At 43.3% G+C, this 21,527-nt stretch overlaps 2 protein-coding genes across 3 annotated transcripts; one reads left to right on the top strand and one right to left on the bottom strand.

The window, feature by feature from the left end:
* The first annotated feature begins 1,392 nt into the window (after positions 1-1,392).
* Positions 1,393-3,036, top strand: gpr75 (G protein-coupled receptor 75). Its single transcript, XM_041948190.1, has one exon. It carries the CDS (start codon positions 1,393-1,395, stop codon positions 3,034-3,036), a length of 1,644 nt encoding a protein of 547 aa, XP_041804124.1.
* A 2,536-nt stretch (positions 3,037-5,572) lies between these two features.
* erlec1 (endoplasmic reticulum lectin 1) lies at positions 5,573-11,803 on the bottom strand. Of its 2 annotated transcripts, none has more exons than XM_041947758.1 (14): positions 11,502-11,803; positions 11,263-11,367; positions 10,456-10,536; positions 10,192-10,269; positions 10,057-10,120; positions 9,888-9,934; positions 9,565-9,788; positions 8,800-8,941; positions 8,543-8,704; positions 8,399-8,458; positions 7,751-7,875; positions 7,579-7,656; positions 7,414-7,489; positions 5,573-6,212 (listed from the first exon to the last, which is right to left on the bottom strand). In XM_041947758.1, exons 1-14 carry the CDS (start codon positions 11,640-11,642, stop codon positions 6,141-6,143), a joined length of 1,455 nt encoding a protein of 484 aa, XP_041803692.1. In that variant the 5' UTR covers positions 11,643-11,803; the 3' UTR covers positions 5,573-6,140. The 2 variants fall into 2 exon arrangements, with proteins under 2 accessions (XP_041803692.1, XP_041803693.1); XM_041947759.1 differs by having other exon boundaries at positions 10,057-10,117.
* Between the last annotated feature and the right edge of the window lie 9,724 nt (positions 11,804-21,527).

The raw sequence follows: 21,527 nt of genomic DNA, 5'->3' as shown, positions 1-21,527 counted from the left end.
AAGTCGTCTCACCATATTTCAAATCCCTTATGTAGTAAAATATAAAAAATGTGTTGACTGCTAGGTGATTTCTTTTACAGTTTATTTCATTAAGTCAGGCCTTATGAACATAAGCCTGCTGAAAGCGCACCTTGGCTCTCCATGGCACATGAATACTGTCCCTAAAATATTCTCAGAGAATCGTGACCATTACTACGCTGTTGAGCTGCTGCTCTCAAGGACGGCAGTGAAAATCGGGGAAAAAGGAAATTGAAATTATTAGAAGAGATTTTATTAGATTATTTTGCGAGTTCACCATGCCGAACCGCAGCCGTTATACAATCAGCGTAAACACCTATATGTTGCACCTTATCTGGCTATAATATATATAAATAAAGCCATTATTTGTCGTAAAAGCGACATTTCTTTGCCATGGTTTGGTGCAGTAATGTGTCACTGAATGTGGCGTTAACTGTCCTTTTCAAATCTCATAGTGTTGTGAAACTGGAGAAAAACGGCCTTTCTCGCTCTGTACAATGATTAAAAGCAGGTAGAAGTGAGTCTTCTTGAATGCGGTGCTTTTGCTCATGCCCAGAGACGTAGGCAGTGACTTCATACTCATTTTTCAGCGCACGTCCAGCGGCCGTCGCTCCTCTTTAAGAATGGATATATCGCCAAGAAAACGAATATGCTGTGATGTGTCTGCAACGCGGACGCATTAAAAATTCTTCCAGACATGTAAGGAAACGTATTTTGCGTCTGTGTTTGTCGATGGACTGCTCTGGCTCGGATGATTTTGAAATACGTGTGTTTTTTCCAACGCCGCGGTGCGTTCACTTGCTATCATATGGCTTTAAAATGAAGACGGGTTGTATCAAATGATGAAGACGATGGACTCACCATCGGCTACAGATGGTAGGTTATATTTACTCATCGTGTGTGGGCATTATCCAAGCTTGAGATTTAGATACATTAAGAAAACAGTGATTTGCATATTTCATCTGAATTTTAGCAGACGCTATGTGTGTGTGTGTACGTGTTTCAGCGCCCGCGCGCGCGTGTGTGTTGGGGGAGAGGGGTAGTTAGGTATAATTGGCCAAATGCAGTGGTGCATAGATACAGCATACTGTAGATGGTGTCTAACATGTAGTGCCTCACAGCTTCTTCTTAAATGCCCGCTCATTAATGGAAATTTAACTGTGCATTGCTCCCTTCAATCAGCTGTGAGTGTATTAAATGTGATCCACTGCTTTGTATAATCGCTAATCTGTGACTGTATCCTTTGAAAGGCTCTACCAAGGTGGCAGCAATGGCAGAAGCAGCAGATAAAGTGATCATCATGTACTCCTTCTGCGCAGAGGAAGAATGCTCAAATCGCTGACTTTGGGATGCTTATAAATAGTTAAAAATACAATGAACACCACTGTTTCACCAGCAGACCTGGTGGATGTGCCGAGACAGCAGAACTTCAATGGCACCCTGGGCACGCAGACTCCGTCAGGTTGGGCCGTGATCCACACTGCTACCTTGACCTTTTGCTCCCTCCTCCTCATCTTCATCTTCTGCCTGGGCTCTTACGGCAATCTTGTGGTGTTCCTGTCCTTTTTTGACCCAGTGTTTCGCAAGTTCCGCACCAACTTCGACTTCATGATCCTCAACCTGTCCTTCTGTGACTTGTTCATTTGCTGCGTGACAGCACCCATGTTTGCTCTGGTGCTCTTCCTGGATGCGGGCGGAGGGGACGGCGTGTCGAAGAGCTTCTGCTTCGCCTTCCACTTGACCAGCTCGGGCTTCATCATCATGTCCCTGGAGACGGTGGCTGTCATTGCTTTGCACAGACTGCGCATGGTGTTGGGGCAGCAGCCCAACCGCACCGCCTCCTTCCCCTGCACGCTGGCCCTCACTGCCCTGCTGTGGACATCCAGCTTCACCATGGCCGCCCTCCTCACCATGCGAGCGTACCCACGTAGAGATGGACCCTGCTTGCCCCACTTTGGCCTGGGAGGCGGACAGGCCAGGGTTGTGTTGTATGTGTACCTGGCGGACTTTGCCTTTTGTGTTGCTGTGGTGTCTGTGTCCTACCTGATGATTGCTCAGACACTGAGGAAGAACGCACAAGTGAGGAAATGCCCCATCATCACGGTAGATGCCACGTGCCCTCCACCCCCACCACCTCTCATTGCAGCTGGCTTTGAGAGCATGCAGTGTGCTGTTCAAGGCCCCTCTCTGTACCGTAACCAGACTTACAACAAACTGCAGAATGTTCAGACACACTCTTATGCCAACAAGACCAGCCAGCCTCTTGTTCCAGGGGCTGCCCAAGGAGCCACCTGCTGTCAGCTGGTGTCCACAGTCAACTTGGCCACAGCCAAAGACTCTAAGGCGGTTGTCACCTGTGTAGTTATAGTGTTCTCTGTGCTGCTTTGTTGCTTGCCAATGGGAGTTTCACTGGCACAGGATGTGTTATCACCTGAAAGTAGCTTTGCACATTACCAGTTTGAACTGTGCGGCTTTGTGCTCATTTTTCTCAAGTCCGGCATCAATCCCTTTGTGTACTCACGCAACAGCGCAGGCCTCCGCCGCCGTGTGCTGTGCTGCATTCAGTGGGCGGCATTGGGCTTTCTCTGCTGCAAGCAAAAGACTCGCCTGCATGCGATGGGGAAGGGCAGCCTGGAAGTCAATCGCAATAAATCCTCCCATCACGAGACCAACTCGGCCTATGTACTGTCGCCCAAGCCACAGAGGAGGCTGGTAGACCAGGCCTGCGGACCCAGTCACTCAAGGGATTGTGCGGGTAGTCCAAAGGCCACAGGTGTGCGCAAACCTCGCCCCCCGAGTACCTCTACACCTATCAACACCCGCATTGAGCCCTACTATAGTATATACAACAGCAGTCCCTCTGCAGGGCCCAGCTCCCCCACCAGCCTGCAGCCCGTCAGCTCTCAGACATTTGCCTTTGCCAAGTCTTACGTGGCCATGCACTACCACACTCACCAAGATGCGCTACAAGACTTTGAAAGCACCTCAGTGCACCAGATTCCCATTCCCTCAGTCTAATCAAAGAGCTGCTAAACGGAGAGGTTTGGACGAACTCGCCATGGCTTTAGATCAAACGTGAATGTGAAACATGAAAACAGCCTGTTCTATGTATTTGGACTCTGCATTAACTTTTTGTTCTCCTCTACAGTGGAAATACATGTTCAGTTTTCTTGAGTGGAAAAATGAAAGAACCAGAATTATAAGCCTTGCCATGGATACTAAAGCCAAGCAATAGATTTGTAATGCAAGTTGCTTCTATTGAATGGATGTATTGACTTTTTCTTTTACAGATACTGCATTTTCACATAAACCTGCCTCTGTGTTGTGCACGCACGTGCCATTATAACCCAAGACTCTGTAGGTTTCCATTGCAGCCAATAAAGACTGCAGTCTCTGGTTTCACTGCTGCCTCCCCTCTGGTCGAAGTTGCTGAGCGCTGATATCAGCTGCTGTAATGTCGGGCTGCTGTGAAACCTCGCACAGGCCCGCACATGGCTGCCGATGGCATGTGGTTGCACTTTGATGGACTTTTGCTGCTTACGAAAAATATATTTGTGAACCTCATACACTTTTCAACACAATAAATGTTTGGCAAGTGCAGTGGATGTGTGCTTTTTACTTTTTTAAAGGGTCAGTGTGTCAGATTTAGGGGATCTACTGCCACGACAGGGCAGAAATAGAATATAATATTAATAAATATGTTTTCATTAGTGTACAATCACCTGCAAATAAGAACTGTGTTTTCATTACCTTAGAAGGAGTGGGTCCTCTTCCACGGAGTCCACCATGTTGCACTGAAATGTTTCTACTGTAGCACAGAAGGGACAAACCAAAGAAGGGGCACGCGTCCTCACCGCTAGATGCTACTAAATCCTGCACACTGGTCCTTTAACTAGAGCTAAAACAGCTGATTGATGAGAGAAAACTAATGGCCTATTTTGATAACAGGTTAATCGTTTCTTCTAAAAGATGTCAAGCTTTCACTGGTTTCAGGTATTCAAATGTGATCATTTGATCCTTTTCTTTTTCATAAACGGTGGTAAACTTAAATTTATAGGTTTTACTCTTAGTCGAACAAAACAAGACATTTGAAGACATCACCTTGGGCCCTTCCAAAGTATTTTTATACTATTTTCTGACTTTTTTCAGCACAATTAATCAGGAAAATATTGACAGATTAATTGAAAATGGAAATAATCGTTAGTTGTGGGCCTAGTTTCGCTGGAGCTGAACATTGGAGTCCGAGTCACAGAATGTGAAAACAACATGCTTGTGTTATCTTAGACCTACAAAGGGACGATACCTCAGATGACACCTCAGTTTATGTCTCACCATTAATGCTGTATTTATTTTTTTTGATGTATTCATGTGAAAGCGTTTGAACTGAAATCTTTTGCCTCAGAGAGCATTTCAAAATATATCCACACTCTTAGAGTTTAGCTAATACTCTTGACATTATACAGTGAAGTTACAGATGAAGCTTTGCAGAGCTTCAGTCAGTCTGCAGTCTTTTCAACTATAAATGACTTGGACCAGGAATGCAAACAACTGCAGTGGCCTCTTCAATACCACAGTGTAAATTTGAACTTAAACACCCCTGCCAGATATGTTTTAATATGTATATGAAATACCTTGAATAATAATTGTGTCTGATATGGCTTTTCCACAAAAAAGAAGTTCAATTATCAACATCTACTCCTTCTCCTTCAAAATTCCAGAACCTGTGAATATGTAATTATTTTTCATGTCTTAAGTTGGACAGCTGGACGCTTGTATTTCACTGAAAAGTCTCAGTGTTTGTGCACTGGAGGATTCAAGTTTGTAAATTATGCTCGTGGACTGGATTTTCAGTGAGTGCAGAAGAACTTTCCACAGCTGAGGCAGATGAACGTGAAATCAGCCTTCTACTATCAAGTTCTGCACGTAGGTCATCCTGCACTGTGAAGCTCAAACACTCAGCAGTAAGAACAAGAAGAAAAATAGATTTAGTGAAGGGGTTTTCATAAGAGATTATACAATATGCATAGCATCAGCACCCTCTGGTGGACGTAAAGTTACCATGGCAGCTTACTACAGTGACTTTCCTTCAAGGGGAGGATCATACTCTATGTTCTTTCCAGGAGGAAAATAACAGTGTTGGTAATTAATAATAGTGCACAACAAAAATATCGCTTTAATTATTATGCCGATGCCATGATGTCCCGATGTATGGTAATGCAACACTATCAATGAGGTGATCATGTTTTAGTTTTATTTTTTGCTGCAAATGCATTGGTTTTTATCCCTGCGATTCAGCAGCGATCACGATCCCAGTGTGCATCTCCACAAAACCACAGAATACCTCTTCTAGGACCCCACGGACATTCCTACGAATGCATCCTACGAACTTTGAGGAAATTTTTAATCATTCAATTTTTGTTGCTATTCCACAGCACCCTCTAATGCATAAGTTACGCTCACTCATCCTGTAAATTAACACAGCACACATTCTTACAGCTGTAAAACATTATCAGACTTGCTCCCCCCCCCCCCCCCCCCCCCCCCCCCATCTACAGGTGCTACAGTCCAGCAGGTAATCATTTCATATCGCTTGCTCTCTGTCTGACACACACACACACACACTCACTCACTCACACACACTCACCTTAAAGACAATAAAACCACCATGAATATTGTTGATTCCCCTGATAATTACAAATCCCCTGATTCATGACTTCTTTGCTTGCAGTTTATCAACATAAAGTGAAGCATAGATATGACGAACACGCAATGGATCCACCGCCTTGTGGAGTGAGGCGTCGGCCCCTTTGCACTGTGTTTTCATAAAGTCTGAGCTAGCCTGCTGGTTTAGGCTGTGACATTGCTCACTGCACAGGTCAGGTCAGGGCAGGGGCCGGGGCCGGGCCGTGCTCATGGCTACATGAAGTGCAGCCTCAGGATCAAGTTTAACCTCAGTTTAACCTCGGTTTTGGCTTTTAGCGCAGTGTCATGGGCATCTCTCTTCCTCCACCAAACAGGCTCCTGTTTTCTGATAAATGTCCTCCATCTTCAAGTGCAGCCTCTCTCTGTCCGTCCTCTCATAGTCCTTCATGCGCCGTTGCTGTCCTTCGATCTTTGTCAGTTTAGCTGGAGATCGACAGAAGTCCGTGCTCATCAGCGGTGTCAAGAATCCTGCATATGACCGGAGACTCAACCTAGGAGAAAAAAAACAAAGCAGATGTCAAACACCTTGAAAGTGGAGCCAGGTATTTCTTGCCATTCATTGTTTTTATAGGAATATATATATATTAACTTCTATATAAACAACTTGACAGGCAGACAGACAGGCTAGCCATAGTTTCTTTAGGAGCCGAAAGATTTTAATGCAGCAATAACGAACCATAGCTGTGCCAAACTACAGCTAAACTAGCCGACCGCCGGCTCAGAGGGGAATAGCACCAGCATATCATAACAAAATATTGGAATATGAACGAGTTTCGCGGCAGATTATGCGTTATATAGAGGCTGCGCATGGATGCCTCGAGTACTTGCATTATACGGATATACGCGCCGCTCCTCTGGGGCTAATTTCTTCAAAACGACTCCAAATGCCACCAAAGTTGTCTGGGTGAGTAAATGGTTGTAGTTAATGCTAGAAATAAGTTGTAAAAAACGAAAGTTATCCTTTAAATATAGATGTTGCTGCAAATAATCTACAAACAGCCAGGCAGCACAGAAGAGCTATACGATCAGCAGTTTCAAGGTGGATGCCAAAGATTAGTGTCGCCAATTCAGTATCCGATAAAGTATTTGTGGACAGTTAACTTTACCCAAACAGCCATCAGAGTTTTTACACCCACATATTTTGGATGTGAACGACATGTTTGCCCGATGAGCATTTTTCTTTTCTTCTCTGTGAAAATCATCCATCCATCTTCTACTGCACGTCATTTTTACTGACATAAACCTTGACAGCTCTGCTAACATTATTGTTATCATTTCCAAATGAATAAACCCCATTCGCAGACCTGTTTCCATTCAGACATTCTGACTTGCAATACAGGAAAAGCACAGCTGGAACTAATCAACACTAATGATGGCTCGGTTCCGTCAATTATTAGCATATTAACAATGAAGTGCAAAAAATTAGTTACACCTGTCTTAGACAAGTTAAAATGTCTGCTGTGAAACAGGTCTATTCAACCAGTTTCACTTACTAGATATGAAGTAGTAGCAAACTGAATGCAGTTTGGAAGAGCACTTCCCTTTAAGTCAGCAGTTTCCTTTTATTTAGCTGAAGCTCAATAAAATTAAGAGTCAGCAGCCAAACTAAGGGTCTGCATTGACCTGATACACTTCTAGTATTTTTTTTTTTTTTTTCAGTGACTGTGTCTCATTGGTTACTAGTGAACTTACCCCAAGGATGTACTGACAAGTCTGAGGCTCTAGCATGTAGACAGTGACGGCATGGGGGGACTCAGACTCCTTACATCTGACAGAGAAGAGGAATGAGATGAGTCAATCTAATCTCAAACATCATATTCATGTGTTCACCCCCCCGCTCCATGACTGTTTACTCACTTGAGCTTGACAATGACCTGTCTGGGCTTCCCTGTCAGATCACACACATCCCCATGGCCGTAAAAGTGGGAAACCAACCTATCATGGAGAAAATACACAGAGAGAGAAAAATCAACAACAGTCTCAGTTTACTTTGCATCCAGGTTGGAGTTCAACAATATGAATGGCCTACTTGACTTTCTGCACTCCGTCATCTTTGAGCTGGTAGGATCGGGCGACGTTCTTCTTGGCCCAGTCAATGTGCTCTTTGGCGTTCCAGCTCCCGACCACCACAATGTTCTTTCCCTGCTCTTTTTCCTGGCGGAACCGAGGAACATTTTCATCACTGAACAAATGCTAATAATAATCTAATGAACCTGACAATCGTATAACCCCTGTTCCAAAAGAGTTGGGACACTGTGTAAAACATAAATAAAACAGATAATTTGCTAATCTTTTTTGACTTAATCGCATGTTCAAGACACTTTGTTAGGGTTGTATAAAGACAACTGAAATAGCCTCCTGTGCAATTAAGACTTTTCTGTCCACAATTTATCCCTTATGTGCCAGCCAAGAAGAGCTAAAACAATTATGTGATAAATCAATTAGCAGAAACTTAATTGTCACCTATTTAGTCATCTTGATGACAAAAGTTCCAGCTTCCCAGTTTGCAACTTTTCTTAGCTTATGTAATAATAAACTGAACATCGTTGGGCTTTGGACTATTTAGTCAGAAAATAATGATTGTTAGTTGCAGCCCTACAGCCAAGTGTAAAGTGATATGAAAAGTACATTTGATGGTTTAGGTATTCCATGTTAACGACCCAGCAGAGACCCTTACCTCATGGTACTGATGAACGTGCTTTCCATAACAGAATTCATATTTCCACCACCCTACGCCCTGAAACACACACATTAAGATGATTACAAGTCACTGAATAGTTTATTAGACACTGCTCAGGTGCTGTAGGTGAACACGTCTCACCCCGTGCAGACAGTACGAGCCGCTGAGGAACTCCTTGATCAGCTGGTCATCAGTCAGCCGAGAGATGTGCGTGGTGCCGACAGTGACCTGAGTCTGCCCTCCAACAGTTATGGGTTTGTGAGTGGAGGTGAAGGCCTCCTCTCTCACTGGTGTCACCTCCTCCTGTAACATGTCACAAAGACATAATTGAGCCAGGTGTCGTCGGTACGTGCAGCACCTATTTCTCTCCCTCTGTCGTTTTCTGTGTAAGTTCTCACCTCTCTGATCTCGGCAGGGGCGCTGAAAGGAGGTTTGAGCTGCTCCTCTTGCTCCTTGTCCAACTGGGCGAGCCGCTCAGGCCGCAGAGGGGAGCCTGCCAGTGCCTGGCAGAAGATGGCGTTCACAGGGGAGGACTTGAACCTGCAAGGGATATATGTCAGGTTTGGAAAGCGGAAGTGTGTAGGGCCCTATGAAATCTGTATTAATTTTTCTGAATTTTGTGCTTTACGATTTAAGCATTTTGTCATCAGAAAGAGTGTTGAATCATATGGTGGGCGAAAAACACCACAACAATTCAGTAAAAAAAATGACTCAAAATGTCCTGAATATCAATGAATTTGATGTAACACAACATTGCTTGCATGTTTTCAAACAGATCTTGTGCAGAACTGGCTCCATATGAAGCTCGTACACACCAGGACCCAGGTGGGTCTGACTGAGGCTACTCTCACATATGGGCAACGCTCTTCTTTTCTTAACAATAGTAGACAGGAAACAGACACTTTTACTTGTAGAAAAAACCCTGATTTTTATACATTGCATCCACATTTCTGAAATATCTGTGATATTCCACGCTTTACACTTGATTCTGGTTTTATCATGAAATTCTGCGATTCCATGCCTGTTTTCTACATTGCAGAAACCACAGGGCCCATGATGTGAGTAGGAATCTGATTTGCTGGAAAACAAAATTCCCTGCTTACTTTTAGCATCAGTATTCCTTTGAGCACAACATTTAAATGCAGTCATTGTGGCAAATCTACCTGTACTTCGGGTGTGAACAAAGCAGCGGAGTCAACACCACCACCTCGTATTCACAGGTTGTGACCTCGGCGACGGACAGGATCTCATGCTTGGCCTCTGGATGACAGACGTACAGCACAGACGTGGAGCGGGCCTGGTTCTGTTTCAGCACACATGGAGTCCCATTGCCCATCTCCAACGAGAAGTAGGGAGTCAGCTGTCCTTCTATATTCTTAGTGGGCACCTGGACAACAGCAGAGACAGAAAAGAGACGACACATGTGATAACTGGCAGGCACACGGGCAAATCTGATTGGTTATTTAAGCTTTGTTATAATACTTACTTCTATGTCAGCTGCTGATTTGACATTTTCTGCCTCTTCAACTTTATCTGAAAAATGTATTCCGTATAAGAGTTAGCACGATGAGGAAAAGACTAATAAATCAAATAACATATAAAAAAAATAACAAAACTCCACAAACAAACAAAACTTCATTCACAAAGTCCCTCACCTGTCTCTGTTGACTGGCTCTTTTGTGCCGTATTCCCCAGGAAGTACTCCTGAACACTTATCTTCTATGGACAAACACATGATTACCTTCTCATTCATTGATCTGAACATGATTTTACCCACTCAAAACACTGACCTGTCCAGTCTCTTTCTCTTCATGATACTGTCTTATATGCTTTCCATGGCATACTTCATATGTCCAGTACGACTCAATCTGCAATGTTGGCAAGCCCAAGAGCAAGTTTAAGGTTCAATCCAGCAAACACCACAGCAGTAAAAATAACATGTTCTCGGTTGCGCTCTGCTAACGTAGCGTAAACCCCATCTGAACGCAGTTTCCACCACTCTCCGCTGAGAGAAGGAGGGAAATTAGCTGAGAATGAAACCTGAGAAGTCTCACCCTGTAGGAGCAGCTGCTTAGTTTGAATAGTGGCTCCAGCAGTTCAGCTGGACTGGGCCCACTGTACTCCTTATCATCGTCCTAAGACAACAACACACAACAAGAGTGAGGGAGATAAGGCAGCAGGAGGAGAGCAGTGTCAGTGAACACAAGAGCACGAATTTAATAAAATAGCACAAGCCAGAATATAACTGAACTGAATAAACACCATCCCCAGCAGCACTTCTCTCTTTCACTTCTGTCACCTGCCACTCTCAAATGAACGATACAGTAAAACTTGTTTGAACTGTCTGACCAGATGAGTGCTATGATGCTTGCCGCAATGTTTTTTTTTTCACCAATTCCTTTTTTTGCATCCCTTTATATCAACAGATAGATTGTTGAGTGCATCCTTACAGAACAGATGTGAATGACAGCCAAAACTACAAATATATGACACGCATTGATGCTAAATCAATGGAAGGCATAGGCTGGTCTCATACAACTGAAGACGGTGTGCAGACTGTAATGTTTAAAGAATGAAGAGGTAACATGACATAGCTTTCTTTCTTTACGTGCACATGAAACTGCTGTGCAAACCAGGCAGAAAATGCCTTGCATTAACCCAGTGGGACAAACTGAGCTGCTTTGCCTGAGATGTAAATTACTTATTTATGATTATTTTATATGGGAGCAATAAAAGAACTGTTCAGGACTATCTCTGTGAAGGGAAAAACTCCTCGCCCAGTCACAGTCCCTCATGCACCAGTGTTTAGATATAAAGCTAACAGTCCTGCACCTGTTCCAGACATTGGAAATCCTGCTCACCTCGTCTCCAGTCGTCAGGGAAGGCAGGAGACATTTATACTTTTCCTTCTCTGTTGTTGTCATGATGACAAAGTCATCTTCTTTGTAAAGTGCACCTGACGTTGGCTGAAATCCACAGACAAACGTTTGTTACTTTAACTCAATGAGAGACAGAGCAAACCAGCTCACTTCACAGCTGCACAGGTGACAGTAACAGCTCTTACAGCAAAATTAAGTTTTACTGAAAGGAGGGTGCTTACCAGCGTGAATTCAGGGCCTGGCCAGGTGATTTTGAAAGGTATTTCGTCTGTGAAGGAGGGATATCCCCCTCTGTTAGCCGAGACGCCGCTGCAGACCTCCAGCAGCCCCCCGAGAAAGACCATAAGCAGCCCTTCCATCATCTCTCCTGTCCGGCTGCTGAGCTCCTATAACCCGCTCCTCATGTAAGAAAACAGCCTCCTCACCTCACGCTAACACCGGCCTGAGTGCCGAATTAAAGGCTACTGCTAGGTCCGAGGAAGTCCGGTTTCACAGACGTCAGGTATGCTAGTGAGACACGGATGTCAACACTACACTAAATACAGGAAGTGAACTATCTACTTGCCACGTCGTGTTCCGCCTGATCGGTGGGCTGAAATAACAACAGCGCCCTCTGGGGGCAACACGAAATACTGACAGAGAGTTCGATAACTGCAGAGCAAGAAAACAAATAAAAGCCCTGAAACTCCAGGGAGCAGAACTAACATCAACTTTTTACTTGCCAACATACACTAAGTCAAGCAAAAATTGTGGCAACACAACTTGAAATGGCTATGACCAAGGTTTCCCCCAGGAATCATATCCAACATTTATTTTACAAGACAAAGTCATGCTACACAGGCAAACATTGATCAAATCCACTGCATTTTGCAATGCAAGTGAAGATCCCCAAATGTCCGAAAATACCAAATATGTTAAGCTAGATGGGAGGGAAATATGTACAACAGCTGTCTGTTTCCATCTGTAAAGCTAAAATGGAGGGAAACGTTGGATGTTAAAGTGTTAATGAATGCTGAAGTATGTTCAAAATAATTCAAATTCCCAAACAAATACAGCACAATATAACTTGAATCAAATTGCGAGCCAGTATGAAATGTATAGTATAATAATATTAGTGAAGTTTGAATGGCAGGCAAAGGCAAAAAAGATACATCTCCATTTATTTCTTTATTTTTGTGGTGGAATGATCTGGAATGATGTTGGGGAGAGTGAACAGAGCCACTATCATCCTCAGAAGTCTTATTAATACACAAGGCGACTGGATGTAGATCACCAACATAAGTAATTTAAGGCATCTGACTGAAAATGACTATAAACAAAGTATTGTGTCCTTCTCTAGCTGATCAAAAGCAGATCAATAATGTATTTCAGAAAAAATCTTCATGGGTGTGTTTTCATGGGTGAAACACAATTTCCCCAATGTCTTGCTAAATCCAACCACATCCTCATATGCTGAGAACAGTGCTCATAAAGTTGTTATTAAACGCAGACCACTGCACGCCTGAAGCATTTGGCTCTTTTTGGGTTTACATGCTTGAGAGAGGTTTCAAGATCATGCACAAAGGAGAGGCAGGGTGCCTCATCGCTGCCTCCCAGTGGAAGCATTTGGAAGTTGAATTATGTCAGTCTGTGTGCTAAAAACGTAGAGCTGATGTTTTAGGGTGTCTCATAGTTATTTTTATAGGGACTCCATGCAGAACTGAAGATGGAGGGCAGTACGAAGACACAAAGTATAATAAATTGATTTGAGAAGCTGATTTACTGAGCATTCCCTGGATATTACGTTGCAGCTCTGTGCCAAAGTGCAGAGTCCTCACTCTTTTACTGTGTGACTGTTGATTCAGCATTGCTGTGTGCTGAGTGACAATAAATAATCTCCCCCCACCTGAACAGCTCACATGGAAACAGCTCTCAGTTAACAAAAAATTGAACGCAGAGACCTTGAGAATATGTGGTGTTGCCTTTCACTGCCTTGGACTGATGGAAACTGTGCGTGTAAACCTGAGGTGGGCATTTCTCCACCTGTTGGTGGAGCTGTTGATGTGAGAATGTGCTGCACAGGAGCCAGGAGAAAGGAAAGAGGTTAAAACTGAGATTTCGAGACAAAGAGTGAGGGGATTGGGAGGGGTATGGAGAAACAGTAGAGCATACAAGCAAGAGAGTGTCCCACCAGACCATCCACCCTCTAAAACCACCCTTTCTCTGCTTACATGCAGACAGCTTCTACTCACACCTGTCTCCCAAGTACACACAACATATAGATGCAAATTTTCTGTATACACCAACCTCTGTGCTTATGTGTGAATATAGTATGCTGTGTATGTGAGTTACATTAGATAGACTGAAAAAGTAAAAAGACCAGTAGATAGGCGGACAGACAGACTACATTTAGTTTCCATGGTTACTAATATTATGCCTTTGAATTACAGTGTGTTCAAACAGGATTTTTTTTTTTGTCTAACAAACAAAATTGGTTTGAGTGATTGTATTTCTTAAAGCTTAAACTTCAAAACTAGAAATCTTTGCTTTAGTCTCAAAAGTTTTTTATTTTTTAAAAAAGAAGAAGCTTAACTCAAGGTCCCTTTACTAGTTTATTCTGGAGCTTTTAACAGCATCTCACTGTCTTCCTCAGCTGTCATGTGTTTTGATCATTTGTCAGTTCTCACAATTGTCAATTTGCCATAATAACTGAGCAAGCTACACCTGCCGAGGAAGACCACGAAACGCAGTTGAAAGCTCTAGAAAGAGGTAGTGAGTTATAGTTATAGCAATATCCGGCAGTATTTTGGAAAATACACTTAATCATTTTCTTGCCAAGACTCAGAGACGATCGATACCAATTTTGTGTCTGTATGATCAACATGAAGCAACAGCCTGCAGCCGTTAGCATAGCACAAGGACTGGAAACGGGGATACAGTTAGAATAGCACTGCTTAACAGCTAATTGTAGTTTTTACTGATTGGTTATTGTAGTGATTAAACAAACAAGATGCAATGTGTTAACTGGGGGTGCAGATAGGTGGATTGTGTTACTTTTGGACACTGCCAGGCTAGCAACCCCCCCACTGTTTATGCAAAGCTAAGCTAACTGGCTGCTGCAGACTCCAGCTACAGATTTACATGAACAGATGACATATAGCTGCGCCTCATAAAAATGAAGGAATAATGGAACGTTGAATGATTTAATACAGAGCAAAGTGAAACCTCTTCTTACACCTAAAACAAATTGGTATTTGAGATACAACCAGCTAATGTGAGTGGAAAACTTTAATGTCTCTTCTTCGATGGACGTTCACAAACCTTTCCGGAGCCCGGCTGGTGGGAACTCACCTGAACTCACCACTTTGAAATGAGCATTTTCATTTATTTCACTGCTATCCATGGGGTGAGCCTGATTTGCATAGATTCCTTCCACACACTCTCACCTTATGCATAATTGATACAACTGTCATCTCCCCAGCCATAATAACATCATTCCAAAGGGAGCAGAGAGGAATGAATCTTGACATTTGAAGGTCTTGAGCGAGATTATGATATCGCCTGAGCTGTCACACAAAAATACACATAGAATATGTCAGCCGTCAGATCAATATTGTCACTTTTACTAGATTTTCTTAATGAAATTCAATAATGATTTGAGTGAAGAATTTCTACCTGTTGCATTTCTGTTGTAATCCACATAGGCTTCCTGTGCTACAAGTGATTTTTTTTACCACTTCTCTCCTCAGCACACACACACGGCACTTCTAATTAATCAATTATGGTCCACTGTAGTGTTCACACTATTACTACAGATGTTGTTGGAGTGATGAAAACGAAATGTTAGGACTATTCATTCTGATTCCTGAAGGAGAAGAACAAGGTACAACACATGTAGTATGGGACACCACGGCCTGACTGAAGACACGTCTATTCACGCCTTCAGGCAGATGACCTTTGATGATGAGTTCCCGCCTGCACACACAACATCTGTCACCATGGTCATCCCTCAGTTCGATAGCCGCTCTTAACCGAACCCAGCTGTGCAGCTGCACAACCGTGCACAACCAAGCATTGTACCTCTGTTCTCTCTTTCAGGGAATGGAAGTTACTTTCATCAACATTTTGTTCCCTTTAAATTGATTTACCTGGTACAAGACATATAATAAGGGACATGTATTCATGCTGAACAGAGGAGCCGCCGGAGTAAAACCTCCAGCACTCGAGTGCATCATAGACCAGCAGGACATGAGCTATGGAAGGGGCTGTAACATCTAAATGGTTAAACCGAACAAAAGCAATCAGCGATGACCAGCTGGCTGCAGCACAGATATCACTCACAGATACCCATTTAACCAAAGTGCATGATGTCGCCATGCTCCTGGTGGAATGGAAAGGAAGACCAGTCATTAGCAAAACACACACAACTGGTCACACAAATGCACACTCTGAGTGCAGTCTATATAGGTGCATACACACACGGAGCACAGGCAACCTCTTCTGCTCGGCCTGTCAAAAGTTCAAGAGGTCAAAAGCCACAGAGCTGTGGGCTGCTGGGAAAAGACGAATACACCTGGGCGCAGTGTAATCCTGGAGCCATCCAAAGTGAACTGGGTACAAGAGGGATGCACAGGTAAAGCATGTAGGTCGCCCACCCGCCTTAAGGACAAAAAGAGGAGCAGTGCAATCTTGTATGAAAGAAATATTCATACCTGCAGACTCAATACACTGAAATGGGGGCCTACAAAGCACCTCCAGCAACAAAGCCAAATCCCAGGGGGGATGCTGGATTTATCCTCAGGCCTTAGCCGGCAGACTCCCTTTGAAAAACACATGGCAAAAGGATGAGCGCCTGGTGTCATTCCACCAAACCCAATTTGACAGGCTTTAGTGATAGCTGCCAAATAGACCTTAATCGTGAAAAAGGAGAGACCCTTATTCAACAGCTCCTGAATGATCATCTAAACATCCACTTTAGAGGACTGAAATGGGATTACATTTCTGTCCTGACACCACCGCTTGAATGCCTGCCATTTCTAGGCATATAAGCCTCTAGTCGATGATGACGATGCCCTCGCAGTTTGGATCATTGCCACCACATTTAGGGGCAGACCCTTAGTCATCAAATTGGACCTTCCAGCAGGTAGACATTCAGCCACCACAATTCTGTGTGCAGATGGGTCACCACTCCCCCTGCTCAAGAGAGGAGGTCCCCGCGGAAGGAGAAGGAGGCTTCCAGGGCGTCGCAGCCAGCAGACTGATTATCTCAGCATACCACGTCTTTGCCAACCACGGAGGATCCACCAGGATCAGGGGCAGCGCTGGTGCACCCTCTCCAGAACAGGCAGCATCATTTCCACTGGGGAAAACGCATAAAGAAGTGTGTCATGAATGATGGGTGCGCTGGTGCATCTATTCACAGAGGACAAGACCAGGAGGCAGTGGGTACATGCCCCCGTGTAAATGCCCCTGGAGGCAAAGAGGCCCACCTCCATCCTGCCAATGTGGGATTCATTATTTGAGTTCCCACCAATGGGTGCAACCTCCTCTTTTTCACAAGACATCCCCTCCTGGAGAGAAGGTCTGCTCAGGTTTGTGACAAATGCATAGGATTTGGGCTCAGTAGATATTTTCCTGGACAATCCCCAGACAGACATGTTTCATGCTGGTCCTTGCTATATAAAGGAAATGCACACTCGTGAGGACAGGAGGGGATGGAGGACTTCTCTTCTTCTTGGGCCTCATATATGCCACCATATGCCACCATAGAGGCGTCTCCTGTTCGGCCATGCAGGGCGCGATGCCAAAGCCACTACATGTGTTGTACTGACTGAAACGATGGAAAGGTGTCAGAACACGGACTATGCTTCCTGAGATGCATCTTAAAGCACGCTTGAGCTAACTCTCCCAGTGCTCTCTGCTCTGCATATACACAGTGGTCACTCATGCACCTGTTGTGTTCGAGTCAAACTAACACACTGTGTAACAGGCTAAACAAATCTTGTAAGGGAGGTACTTCCTGAATAAATGATGCAAAGAAGCAAAGCAACAAAGCAAACAAAGTCGGTCAAACATGAAAGAAATGGATTTAACCGTGCCAGTGGATCAGAGCGCTGTTCTCCACATCCCTGCAGAGTGTTTTTGTTTGGATTGATCCAGAAAGGCTCCAGATATTCACAGAGCTGGTCCTCGCTGTATTTGCCTGTGATTTAGGCTTAGCTTTTATATGATGATATCAGACAGGCGTCAGTGGAGACAGAGCATCCCTGTGGCCCTGAAAGCATTGTAATGGCACAGAGAACATGATTACATTTATACTGCATGGAACCAGTAGCCAAAGTTTTACATCAATCAAATTTTGAGGTTGCAATATGAAGTATGTTTGGGTGTTCTTGGGTTGACCCGATCCTTACATGAATACTAACTCTGTCTCTTTTTATTTCGATGTGTTATGTTGTATTTACAGTCTGGCTTTTCCTCAAGAAAGCTCCCAGCTTCGGGGAAACCTCCAATTACAGCTTTCTTCGCAACTAAAGCAGCCCATCCAACCATGACCACTTTCAAAGGTGACCATGGATGTTTATGCAAATACGATTTGTATTGTCTGAGCTTTAAGCTGTTTCGGAGAGTCTTGAGACGCCACGCTCGAATACAAAAGTAAGTGAAACCCCAGAAGTACATTTTGTCTATGAGCAAGAGCAGAAAGTGGGTTAACTACTTGAAAATGCATTCTAAGCAGTGAGCATAAGCTAGAGGAGCTTAGGGAAGCTAGGGAGACTTTGAGACTGAAAGTCAGTGAGTGCTTCTTCACAGTTTGAGGGTGATTGGCACAAATACTGCAAGGTAAGGAGCAGAGCTCTTGTCGGACTGGATGGAGAGTGGATGGAGATGGAGAATGGATCAATATCAGCACTTCAGTGGCTAGAAATGCAGGGAAATCTGAGCAAGATTAGAGAGTAAGCCAGATAACTGTGAAAAAGATTATGCTGCATTCTGCTATTACTGGAATCTTAAAAACAATAGACGAATATTCTTCCACCTACTACTCTATAGTGCATGTTGGTATTTGCTAAAAAATAAACGAATGCACACATTATCTAACGTGCTCATCCAGCTTTGTTGGCTCCAAACAAACAACACCTGTGCAATATTGGATGCAAGATACTCTATCTTTTACTGTTTCCTGTAAATTATCATATCTAAGAAAGATCACTTTCAGCATCCACAACAACCCACGTAAACAATTGACAGAGCAGATAAATACGTTCCTGTCTCAACGCGGTTCTTTATCTTGCAAATGAGAAGTACAGCATGCATTTACTGAGTCAGTTGCTTTGGCTTTAGTGATGCAAAGAAACCGTACACAATCCATCATCACTTGAATGCGGTCACAATATCTCTTTGGCACCAATTTGGTTCGCAGATGGGTTTAATTGGCTCAGACATAAGAGAGATGATGGTTTCTTCCATTTTATGTATGAGTGCACTGTCTGCCACCTGACTGATGTGTAATGCATTCAGTACATAAGACAAATGGATGACAGCTGAGATAGAAATAAAGTTAAGGCTATTGTTTGATGTGTTTCGTACGCATTTAATTATCAAGAAAAACAAGCTACAACAAAATAGATATTTATACTGAATATAAAAAGCGGCCATAACACATGATTGAACATAAAGGATTGAACAAGCCTAGTAAACCTTCATAGTGTCAGGTTATGATTGGACGTTACTGATTCCCACACAGCTGATGAATGAGCCACTGATTGTGAAGCATGAATGAAACAGCTGATGTCAATCAGCTAATAACCTAAAGCAGCAGATGGTCTGTTACACAGAACTATCTGGGAAGTCGTCCATGGAAAGTGTTGGGAAAAGGGCAGGCCCTTTCAAAAAAAACATTTGGCAGGTGATTGGACGAACAGTCTGTCCATCACTGTCTATCATAGGCTTAAACCAGTCAGATCAAAGAACCATATGTTGTCGTTGAAATCTTTCCAAAGTCAGTCGGGAGAAGAACGAAAACATCTTTTACAACTTGAAAATCCTCAAGTGTCGTTCTTTGCTCTTCTTTCACTGAAGAAATACTCTCCAGGTCTTGTGCTAACCTCTCAGGAGCAGCTATTGTTGCTTTCGAACAAAAAGTCGTACTACTTAAGTTTGTAGAACTGAGGAGCACTTGACTTGAGGTCTGGTAAGATGGATTGTCAGATCCAGCTGTTTTGCAAGGCAAATCAAGTAAAGCAGCAAAACTTAACAAAACACCCAAAGTATACATATCGCAACCAAACTCTATATCAGGATCAGGACTCCCAATTAAAAGAAGTCCAATTCCAGTTAAGCTAACTATGAGTACCTGGTGCATATTATTCTACCCTTTTAGATGCTTTCACATTTATATTGAAAAGCATGCATTTGTATACACATCACAAAATGACGTAGGCAATAAGTGATGCTTGTGCTGTGTACTTAGTATGCAGAGCATTCCCCTCCATTACACTTTGTTCTATTATTCTTTATCTACTGCAAGTTGAGTAAGTGGCTGAAATTGATTAAAAATTAAAGTTTGTGTCCTGGGGTCCGTTTCACAAAGCAGGTTCAACAAACTCTGAGTGTAACCCTGAACTCTGAGTTGATCTACTCTGAGATAGGAAACTCTGAGTTTTCGATTCCACAACAGCAGATTTGAGTTAGTTTGATTAACTCAGAGTAGGTTCACCTCGAGTTAAGCGCGTGCACCGCAACTTTAAAAAGACAGCATCAATGGAACCCCGATTTAAGGATTCACCATGGCAACGGGGAAACGGAAGGCTGCGTACTTCACGCCACTGGAAATTAGACATTATAATGCGCTCATACAGCGAATATGAACACGTTTTTAGACGGAAGTCCAACACCGCTGCAGCTGCGAAGGAGAGGGAGACGGCGTGGGAGAACATTGCTGCTCGGGTCAATGCGTGAGTATAAATGTAGTCCTTTGAAATCACAATAATATTACAGGGCAAAACTGCTTGAATGGTTGCCTATTAATTTCTTTCATTTAGGTGCAATCCCGCGGGGGAGAAGCGCACTTGGCAGCAGCTTAAAATGAAATATAAAAACATGGTTGAAACAGGTAAGACCTCGGCATGATCTCATGGAGGAAGCTACCTCATTTTGATCATGTTTTACATTGTAAAGTAAATATTAAGTGGCTCCCTTTCATTGTAAAATTGGTTATATTGTGTTCATATAATGTTTTGTTTTTTGTTAACGAATGAAATAAAATTTAAAAATGAAAAAAGTGTTCTCATCTATATCACGTTATGTTAAATAATTAAGCCTATATTTAAACTAACACAGACTTTTACTCAGCCAACAGAAAGAAGGCAGATGCACGAAGAACGGGTGGTGGCGTAAAGACGATAACTGTCTGGAAAAGCAAGAACATCGTGGTCTGATAACTATCTCCCGACGAATGTTTAATTTTCTGCGCAGTATCGCTGCACCTTCATCCACGGGATCATGATCAAAAGACGTTAACATGCCATGTTAACGAAAAAAGTCACCACCTACTGTGCCTAATGGACTTCCCACTGACTGATATTTTTAATGATTTTTTTTAATAACAGACGGCAGAACTATGCCAAAACTCGTCTGCCGACTGAACGAATGAATGAGGAAATGAATGCGGTGTGCGGTTGAAAGAGGGCGGAGACACAGAGAAACTCGAGGTTCCTTGAGTAAAACCTGGTCCCGACCAGGTTAGGTTCATAGAGTCAGTTACTGCGGTAACTGACTCGGAGTTTAACTTACCCCTGTCTGTGAAACAGGCTTGAGTTACCCCTCTTTCTCTGGTTTGACTTACCTTCTTATGTGAAACGGAAAACTCAGAGTTTCCCTCATTTCAGGGTTAACATACTCGGAGTTTTCAGTAAACCTGCTTTGTGAAACGGACCTCTGGCAAAAAATAAGCAGGTAGTCAGCAAAACACATTTCCATAATGTTTTTCCCGTCTGCCATCCAATTCAAAAAGGCGTATTTGGCTTCGTAAAAGTAAAAACGTGCTGCAGTCTTGCACTGTTGCTGTTTGTATGTAAGTCACTGAATGTCTCCCCCCAGGGGCCCACAACCTCTTCCATGAATCTTCTCCCCCTCTCACCGTATGCATTGTTTATTTACTTTCTAACTTGCTTATTTACTTGCTTTCTGTTCCACACAAGAACACAAAACACAGAATCTGCGTGGCTCGTTTTCACTTAGTGTGCACAACTGTCGCGGCTGCGATG

Source organism: Chelmon rostratus, chromosome 11 (assembly GCF_017976325.1).
Source record: "Chelmon rostratus isolate fCheRos1 chromosome 11, fCheRos1.pri, whole genome shotgun sequence".
NCBI classification, from domain to species: Eukaryota; Metazoa; Chordata; class Actinopteri; order Chaetodontiformes; family Chaetodontidae; genus Chelmon; species Chelmon rostratus.
The sequence above is the reverse complement of the archived record's forward strand: the minus strand, read 5'-3'. Positions and strand labels throughout refer to the sequence as shown.

What these genes read in the sequence shown, in the direction of transcription:
- gpr75 (XM_041948190.1), top strand. Translation starts at nt 1,393, where the DNA reads ATGAACACCACTGTTTCACCAGCAGACCTGGTGGATGTGCCGAGACAG.
- erlec1 (XM_041947758.1), bottom strand. Translation starts at nt 11,642, where the DNA reads ATGATGGAAGGGCTGCTTATGGTCTTTCTCGGGGGGCTGCTGGAGGTC. An exon ending in TGTTCACACCCGAAGTACAG is followed by an intron (nt 8,942 to 9,564) that starts GTAGATTTGCCA and finishes TATCCCTTGCAG; the next exon opens with GTTCAAGTCCTCCCCTGTGA. An exon ending in GCTCGTACTGTCTGCACGGG is followed by an intron (nt 8,459 to 8,542) that starts GTGAGACGTGTT and finishes TGTGTGTTTCAG; the next exon opens with GGCGTAGGGTGGTGGAAATA.